This window comes from Sylvia atricapilla, unplaced genomic scaffold (assembly GCF_009819655.1).
Source record: "Sylvia atricapilla isolate bSylAtr1 unplaced genomic scaffold, bSylAtr1.pri scaffold_111_arrow_ctg1, whole genome shotgun sequence".
Lineage (NCBI taxonomy): Eukaryota > Metazoa > Chordata > Aves > Passeriformes > Sylviidae > Sylvia > Sylvia atricapilla.
The window spans coordinates 32,097-41,189 of record NW_027077039.1 but is presented as its reverse complement, the minus strand read 5'-3'; the positions used below and the strand labels follow the sequence as shown (position 1 = coordinate 41,189).

General features: G+C 68.1%; 1 protein-coding gene across 1 annotated transcript in view; it reads right to left on the bottom strand.

Annotated features, from left to right (window-relative positions):
• The window catches only part of PPP1R9B (protein phosphatase 1 regulatory subunit 9B), a 12,134-nt gene extending 3,393 nt beyond the window's left edge, over positions 1-8,741 (bottom strand). The window contains exons 1-7 of the mRNA XM_066340108.1: positions 7,192-8,741; positions 3,379-3,511; positions 2,627-2,747; positions 2,448-2,552; positions 779-914; positions 544-696; positions 266-409 (exon numbers count right to left, since the gene is read on the bottom strand). Of these exons, the coding sequence (XP_066196205.1) occupies positions 266-409; positions 544-696; positions 779-914; positions 2,448-2,552; positions 2,627-2,747; positions 3,379-3,511; positions 7,192-8,475 (2,076 nt within the window). The 5' untranslated portion in view covers positions 8,476-8,741. The remainder of the gene's footprint in view (positions 1-265; positions 410-543; positions 697-778; positions 915-2,447; positions 2,553-2,626; positions 2,748-3,378; positions 3,512-7,191) is intronic.
• Between the last annotated feature and the right edge of the window lie 352 nt (positions 8,742-9,093).

The window sequence follows — 9,093 nt, the reverse complement described above, 5'->3', positions numbered from 1 at the left end:
GAGGGGCCAGGCACAGCCAGGGGACAGGGAAGGGACAGCCAGGGGACAGGGATGGGGCATGGGACAGCCAGGTGACGCAGCACAGCCAGGTGACATGGCACAGCCAGGGGACAGGGGATGGGACACGGCACAGCCAGGTGACACGGCACAGGCAGGTGACATGGCACAGCCAGGGGACACGGCAGAGCCAGGTGACAAGGATGGGACACGGCACAGCCAGGTGACATGGCACAGCCAGGGGACACGGCACAGGCAGGTGACACACACAGGCAGCACACGCCAGGACGTGGCACGGCCCGTGCAGGGGAAGGACATTCCGGCTGCCAGGGGCTGTCCCCCCAGGAGCCCCCCTCACCTTCCTCTTGAGCTGCTGGATCTCGGCCTCGGTCACGGCGTGTTTGATCTGGAGCTGTGGGAGAGAGGGGTGGGCACGGGGTGGGCACGGGGTGGGCACGGGGTGGGCACGGGGTGGGCACGGGGTGGGCACAGGGTGGGCACAGGGTGGGCACAGCCACCCCCTGCCCTCCCGCAGCCCCTCCTCACCTCCTTGAACTTGTGCACCAGCTTCTCGGGGTCCATCTCCACGGGGGACAGCGTGTCCTCGTTCTCGGCCAGCTCGAACACCTCGATGGCCATCTCCCCGCTGGGGAACATGGGGCTCATCTCCTCCTCCTCGTCCGTGGCGTATTCCCCGGTCTGCGCGGCCACACGGGGCGGGGTTGGCACCTCGGGGGTGTCCCCGCCCAGCCCCGGCTGTCCCCTCCCGTCCCCTGCTCACCTCCTCGTCGTCCTCGGTGTACTGCGAGTAGCGCTGCTCCATCATCTCCCGCTGCCACCGCTCCTGCTCCAGCGTCTGCTGGATCAGCTGCGCCACCTCGCTCTGCTCGCCCGGCTTCTCCCGCCCGATCAGGAACCTGCGGGGCCGCGCGTCAGGGGACAGCCGGGGACAGCCAGGGGGTAGAGCCATGGGACACAGCCATGGGACACCACGGGTCAGGGGACATCAGGGGGACACCAGGGACAGCCAGGGGGTAGAGCCATGGGACACAGCCATGGGGCACCACGGGTCAGGGGACAGCTGGGGACACCAGGGACAGCCAGGGGGTAGAGCCATGGGACACAGCCATGGGGCACCACGGGTCAGGGGACAGCTGGGGACACCAGGGACAGCCAGGGGGTAGAGCCATGGGACACAGCCATGGGGCACCACGGGTCAGGGGACAGCTGGGGACACCAGGGACAGCCAGGGGGTAGAGCCATGGGACACAGCCATGGGGCACCACGGGTCAGGGGACAGCTGGGGACACCAGGGGACATCAGGGGGACACCAGGGACAGCCAGGAGATACAGACAGGGGACACCAGGGACAGTCAGGGGACAGCCAGGGGACACCCGGGGACATCAGGGGGACACCAGGGACAGCCAGGGGGACAGCCAGGAGCCACAGCCAGGAGCCACAGCCAGGGGACACAGCCATGGGACACCACGGGTCAGGGGACAGCCGGGGACACCAGGGGACATCAGGGGGACACCAGGGGGACACCAGGGATAGCCAGGGGACAGCCAGGGGACACCCGGGGACACCCCGGGGACACCAAGGGGGACACCAGGGGGACACCAGGGACAGCCAGGGGGACACCAGGGACAGCCAGGGGGTAGAGCCATGGGACACAGCCATGGGACACCACGGGTCAGGGGACATCAGGGGGACACCAGGGGGATACCAGGGGGACACCACAGGTCAGGGGACAGCCGGGGACACCTGGGGACACCAGGGGGACATGAGGGGGACACCAGGGACAGCCAGGGGGTATAGCCAGGGGACACAGCCATGGGACACCACGGGTCAGGGGACATCAGGGGGACACCAGGGGGACACCAGGGATAGCCAGGGGACAGCCAGGGGACACTAGGAACAGTCAGGGGACAGCCAGGGGACACCCGGGGACACCCCGGGGACACCAAGGGGGACACCAGAGGGACACCAGGGATAGCCAGGGGGCACCAGGGGGACACCATGGGGGACACCAGGGACAGCCAGGAGACAGCAGGGGGCACCAGGGGGACACCAGGGGGACCCCACAGGTCAGGGGACTGCCGGGGGACACCAGGGGGACAGCCAGGAGCCACAGCCAGGGGACACCAGGGACAGCCAGGGGACACCTAGGGAACACAGCCAGGGGACACCAGGGGACACCAGGGGGACACCAGGGGACAGCCCTGCAGCTCTCCTGGGAGCTGCGGGTTCAGGGGGTGCTGTGGGGGGCTGGGGATGACTTCAGAGCCCTCTGGGGACCACCCTGGTGGCACTGTGGGGACAGACGGGGACCAGGCTGTGGGGCCAGGCTGTGGGGCCAGGCAGGGATCTGAGCACAGCCCGGGGGGCTCTCAGGGCTCCCCAAACCCCCCAAAACCCCCCAAAACCCCCAAAACCCCCCGGCTCCTACCGCACACGGCCCTTGGTGTTCCTGAGCACGGAGGCGGCGAAGCTCTGCGTGACCCCCACCAGGCTGGTGCCGTCCACCTCCACGATCAGGTCGTTCACCTGGATCCTGGGGACAAGGACGGTGTCACAGCTGCCGGGGACACCCCTGGCGGCCGCGGGTAGTGCCGCTCCCGGCCGTACCTGCCGTCCCGGTGCGCCGCCCCTCCTTCCGTCACCGTCTTGACGAAGATTCCCAGTTTCTCCAGGCCCATGTCGGCCCCCGCGCCCATCCCGATGATGCTGATCCCGAGCCCCTCGGAGTCTGCGGGGACACACAGAGCCGTGTGCTGGCCGGGTGACACCTCCGGGGGCCACGGGGGGGCTTGGGGCAGGACCCACAGGACCCACGGTTCCCAAAAGGGGTTTGGGACAGGACCCACAGGATCCATCTTTCCCCAGGACCCCTAAGAGGGGTTTGGGGCAGGACCCACCTTTCCCCAGGGATCCCAAAAGGGGTTTGGGGCAGGACCCACAGGACCCACGGTTCCCAAAAGGGCTTTGGGGCAGGACCCACCTTTCCCCAGGGCCCCTAGAGGGGTTTGGGGCAGGACCCACAGGGCTCCCAAAAGGGGTTTGGGGCAGGACCCACCTTTTCCCAGGGATCCCAGAAGGGTTTTTGGGGGCAGGACCCACAGGACTCACAGTTCCCAAAAGGGGTTTGGGGCAGGACCCACCTTTCCCCAGGGCCCCTAGAGGCGTTTGGGGCAGGACCCACAGGACCCACCTTTCCCCACAGTTCCCAAAATGGGTTTGGGGCAGGACCCACCTTTCCCCAGGGCCCCTAGAGGCGTTTGGGGCAGGACCCACCTTTCCCCAGGGTTCTCAAAAGCAGTTTGGGGCAGGACCCCCATTTCCCCAGGGCCCCCAGAGGGGTTTTGGGGACCAGGACCCACCTTTCTCCAGCTCCACCGGGAAGAGGTCGAGCCTCTCCACCCTCTTCTCCAGCTCGTACTCGGCCGAGGCCGCCATGGGATCCACGTCCTCATTGCGGCGGTCGTAGTCTTCATTGGAGTAAGTGCTGAACACCTGGGGGGCACGGGGGGGCTCAGGCAGGGGGGACACCCCCCGGGGACACCCCCACGGGGACACCCCCCAGGGACACCCCATCGGGGACACCCCCCGGGGACACCCCCACGGGGACACCCCACGGGGACACCCCCCGGGGACACCCCCCGGGGACACCCCTCAGGGACACCCCACGGGGACACCCCCACGGGGACACCCCCCAGGGACACCCCTCAGGGACACCCCACGGGGACACCCCACGGGGACACCCCCCGGGGACACCCCGGGAATGCTGAGACCGTGGGAACCCCAAAATTCCCAAACTGGGCCGTGGGGAGAGGGGGAAGGACAAAGGGGTGGAGGGTCTGGGAGAGGGGAGAGGACCTGGAGAGTGTGGGAGGGGACAGAGGGACAGAGGGACACAGGGACAGAGGGACACAGGGACACAGGGACAGAGGGACAGAGGACAGAGGACAGAGGGACAGAGGGACACAGGGACACAGGGATGGACACAGGGACACAGGGACACAGGGATGGACACAGGGATGGACAGGGAGATGGACAGAGGGACAGAGGGATGGACAGAGGGACAGAGGGACAGAGGATGGACAGATGGACACAGGGATGGATGGACAGAGGGATGGACAGAGGGACAGAGGGATGGACACAGGGATGGACACAGGGATGGACAGAGGGACAGAGGGACAGAGGGATGGACAGAGGGATGGACAGAGGGGTGGCCAGAAGGACAGATGGACACAGGGATGGACAGAGGGATGGATGGACAGATGGACAGATGGACAGATGGACAGAGGGACAGAGGGACAGAGGATGGACAGAGGGACAGAGGGACAGAGGGACAGAGGGACAGAGGGACAGAGGGATGGATGGACAGAAAAAGGCAGGAGGGAAGGAAGGATAAACAGAAAGATGGGGCCCCTCAGACCCCTGGGGCTGCTGACCCCCATTGTGGGACACCCCTAACCCCTCGCTGGCCTGGCTGGGATGTGCCACCAGGCCGCTGTCCCCAGGCTGGTGACACTCCAGCCCCCTGGGGGCTGTGGGGAGGGGCCGGCTGGGCCTGGCAGATGTCCCTGGAGGGGCCCCGGCCCCCGGAGCCAGTGGATTAGGGATAACACACGGGATAAAGGCCGGCCACAAAGGGAATTAGGGATGAGTGTAAGGGGACAAAGCCCGGGGACACCCACAGGAGCCACCCGAGTGGCACCCAGGGGTGACAGGGAGGGGACACGCCAATGTCCCCCCGCCCACAAGAAGTCTCTGAGAGGCTCTGGGGGTCCCCCCCTGTGCCCCCCGCCCTGTCCCTGCCTCCTGGGGGGGTTGGGATGTGTGGGGGGCTGGAATGTGCCCCCAGTGCTGGGCTGGGTGGGGGTCCCCAATGTCACCCCCCCCAGTGGGTTTGGGGGCTCAGCATCACCCCGGCGGGGGTCTGGGGTGCTCTGACCCCCGGGTGCCCACCCCACCCACCCCACACGTGTTCCCCCACAGCTGAGAGGGTTTGGGTTGAGCAGAGGATGGCAAAACCCTCATCCATGGGATGAGCAGGGCACCCAAAAACCCCAAAACCCTCATCCATGGGATGAGCAGAGCACCTCAAATCCCAAATCCCCATCCATGGGGTGAGCAGGGCACCCCAAAACCCCAAATCCCCATCCATGGGGTGAGCAGGGCATCCCAAAACCCTCATCCATGGGGTGAGCAGAGCACCCCAAAACCCCAAATCCCCATCCATGGGGTGAGCAGAGCACCCCAAACCCCAAAATCCCCATCCACGGGGTGAGCAGACCACCCCAAAATCTCCATCCATATGGTGAGCAGGGCGCCCCCAAACCCCCAAATGTCCATCCATGGTGGGAGCAGAGCACCCCAAACCCCAAATCCCCATCCCCAGCCAGGCCACCTTCCCCGGGGCCGGGCTGGCTGCACCCCAGGGCACCGAGGCCACCCCAGCTCAAGGCCACCGCTGTCCCCGGCCGGGCCACGGCGGTGGCTGTCCCCCGTCCCAGGTGGGGCCACCCACCCGCTCTGACTCAGAGCCAGAATTTAGGCCGGGCTCTAAAAATAACCCGGGCCCGGCACAAAGCAGCCGCTGCTCCCGCGGCCGGGGGGATCCGTGCGGGAGGAGCACCCCGAAATAGCTGCAGGGCCGCTTCATCCCCCCCGAACCCCGGGAGGACACCCCGAAACCCCGCCGGCAGCGGGGGGTGCTGCCGCCCACCCGGCCACGCTGCCGAGGCGCTTCCTCTTCCTCCCCTTCCTCCTCATCATCCTCCCCTTCCTGCTCTTCCTCCTCTTCCTCCTTATCCTCCTCATCCTCTTCCTCCCCTTTCTCTCCTTCCTCCCCTTCTTCATCCCCTTCCTCCCATTCCTCCCCTTCCTCCTCATCCTCTTCTTCCCCTTCCTCCCCTTCCTCCTCTTCCTCCTCATCATCCTCCCCTTCCTCCTCATCCTCCTCCCCTTCCTGCTCTTCCTCCCCTTCCTCCTCATCCTCTTCTTCCCCTTCCTCCTCTTCCTCCTCATCCTCCTCATCCTCTTCCTCCTCTTCCTCCTCATCCTCTTCTTCCTCATCCTCTTCCTCCCCTTTCTCTCCTTCCTCCTCATCCTCTTCTTCCTCTTCCTCCTCATCCCCTTCCTCCCCTTCCTCCTCTTCCTCCACTTCCCGAACCCGTCCTGGGCCCCGGGTTGGGCACACACGGGGGTGGCACACGGTCCCCTTGTCCCACCTTGTCCCCAGGGTGGCCCGGGCTGGGCGGAGCCCCGGGGGACGCCCAGGGCCGAGGGTGGCCCCAGCCCCTCACCCCGGCGGATTTTGGGCATCCCCACCCAAAATCGGGAGCGGTTTTGGCCCGGCCTGCGCACGCCACGGGGGTGGCACTGAGCGCTGCGCCTGGCCCAGCACAGCGGGTCCCCAAATGCCACCTGTCCCCATCGCACCGGCCCTGGGGGGGACAGGCAGGGCCCTTGATGGAGCAGCTCATCGGCCAGGCGCAGGCCCTGCCTCTCCCGGGACAGGGACAGGGACAGGGACAGGGACAGGGACAGGGACAGGGACAGGGACAGGGACAGGCAGGAAGCTCTGTCCCATGGGGGGCACAGGACATGGGGACACAGACCCCCAGCCCCTTCTCCTGTCCTTGCCAAAGGGGTGATTTTGTGGGGGTCACACGGCCCAGTATGGTGTGCCCATCACCCTGGGATGCTCCTCACCCTGGTGCCCATCATCCTGGGATGTCCATCACCCTGGTACATCTCACCATGGGGTGTCCATCATCCTGGGGTGTCCATCACCCTTGGGTACCCATCATCTTGGGGTATCCAGCATCATGGGGTGTCCATCATCCTGGGGTACGTACCCATCAGCCTGGGGTGCTCCTCACCCTGGTACCCTTCATCCTGAGGTGCTCCTCACCCTGGGATGTCCATCACCTTGGTTACCCCTCACCTTGATACCCATCACCCTGGGATGTCCATCACCCTGGAGTGTCCATCACCCTGGGATGTCCATCACCCTGGTACACCTCACCCGGGGTGTCCATCACCCTGGAGTGTCCATCACCCTGGGGCGTCCATCACCCTGGTACACCTCACCCGGGGTGTCCATCACCCTGGGGCACCCCTCAGCTCACCCTGGGCTGCTCCTCACCCTGCCTGCCCTCCCTCCCAGGCCGGGCCAGGCTCACCTGGATGGGCGCCGTGCTGAACTGGATCTTGCGATTGGGGACGGGCTCCTCTTCCTCGGACAGCCCCGGGATCTCCACGCAGCCCGACTCGGGCTCGTACAGCCCTTCGGCCTCCTCCTCCTCCTCCAGCCCGCTGCCCCCCGAGTCCTCCCCGAGCCCGCTGTAGGCACTTATGTCCACCAGGTCGGCCTCGGAGAAATCCTCCTTCTTGGCCTCCTCGGAGCCATCGCCCTCCTCCGCCCGCTCGCCCTTGACGCCCTCCTCGCCCGCGGCCGCCGAGCCTCCGTCCAGCCGGGGCCCCGCGGGACCCTCGTCCCCTTTGGCCGGCTGGGGCGCGGGCACGGCTTGGCCAACCGCCTCCTCCTCCTCCTCCTCTTCCTCGCCCTCTCCGCTCTCCTCCACCTCCACGGGCTTGATCTTGCAGACCTCCTGCACCCTCGGCGCGGCCGCCGCCTCCTTCTCCGCCGGCCTCCCGCTCTTCCCCGCGGCCGCCGCCTTGTCCTTGTCCTTGTCCTCGTCGGGCGGCCGGGCTCGGGCCGGGCCGGAGTGACCGTCAGCCGGGCGAGCGGCCTCGGGGCCGGGCGCGAACACCCTGGGCCTCTTGGTCACCGCCTTGGCGGCCGCGGCCCTGCCCTGCGCCTTGTGCAGGTTGTTCCTCAGGTCGGCCTTCTCGAAGACGGCGCTGAGCTGGCTCACGGTGGGCGACACGGCGTCGGCGTCCAGCTTGTCCAGGGACTCGGTGCTGCCGTTGAACCTCACCACCACGTCCAGCTTGCGGTCCTGGAAGCCGGCGCGCTCCTTGCGCAGCAGCAGCTTGGTGGTGGTGGCCTTCTCCTGAGGGCTCCTCTCGAAGATCTTGCGGGTCTCCTGCAGCTTGGAGAAGGGTTTGTCGGGCTTGGAGTCGAAGCGGCTGACGCGCTCCGAGACGCTGGTGCCCAGCTTGAGGAGGCTGCCCTGGTCCACGCCGTCGCCCAGGCTGCCGGCGCGGGGCAGCGACAGGCGCACCGGCTTCTCCTTGGCCTTGGCCAGGTCGCAGGAGCCCTCGGGGCCGGGCGCCGTCCCCATCTGCAGGAACATGTTCTTGATCCGATGCACGTTGGAGCCATACTTCTTCCCTCGGCTCTTCTTGCCGTCCTCGCCGTCGGCCTCCTTTGTGGGCGCCAGGGCCTGGATGCTGGCCTCGTAAGCGTTCCGGTGCGGGGACGCGCTGCGCAGCCCCCCGGCCCCCGCCGCTCCCCCGGCCGAGGGGGACCCCCCGGCCCCGCCGGCCTCGGTCCTCAGCATGGTCCCGGAGCCCGCATCGCTCGCCGCCACCGCCGCCGCTGCCCCCGGGCCCCGTCACCGCGCCATGGGCGGGGGGCTGTGCCGGGGGGCTGTGCCGGGGGGCTGTGCCGGGGGGCTGTGCCGGGGGGCTGTGCCGGGGGGCTGTGCCGGGGGGCAGCGCTGCCCCGGCCCGGTCAGGCCATGGCCATCCCGCGGGGCTGCTCCGCCGCGGCGCTTCTTCCTTCCTTCCTTCCTGCCTTCCTTCCTCCTCCTCCTCCTCCTCCTCCTCCTCCTCTTCCCCTTTCTGCGCGCCGGTGATGGAGCCGCCGCCGCCGCGCTCTGCCCGCCCCGCTGCCCGCAGAGCCCTCTGGGTCTGAGCGCCGCTCCCTCCTCCTCCTCCTCCTCAGCCGCTCTTCGGCCTCAGCGCCGCCGCCGCCGCCGCCGCCCGCCCGTGGGGACAGCCCCCCGCCACCCCGGCGCGTCCCCTCGGTCCCCTCCCCGCGTCCCCGGGGTCCCCTCCCTGCGGCGGCCCCCCCCGGCAGCGGCGCTGTGCAGTGTGGGGCCCCCCCGCCGCCGCCGCGGCCGCTGCTGCCACCCCCCGCTTCTGTCCCCGCGTGTCCCCCGCTGCTGTCCCCAAGT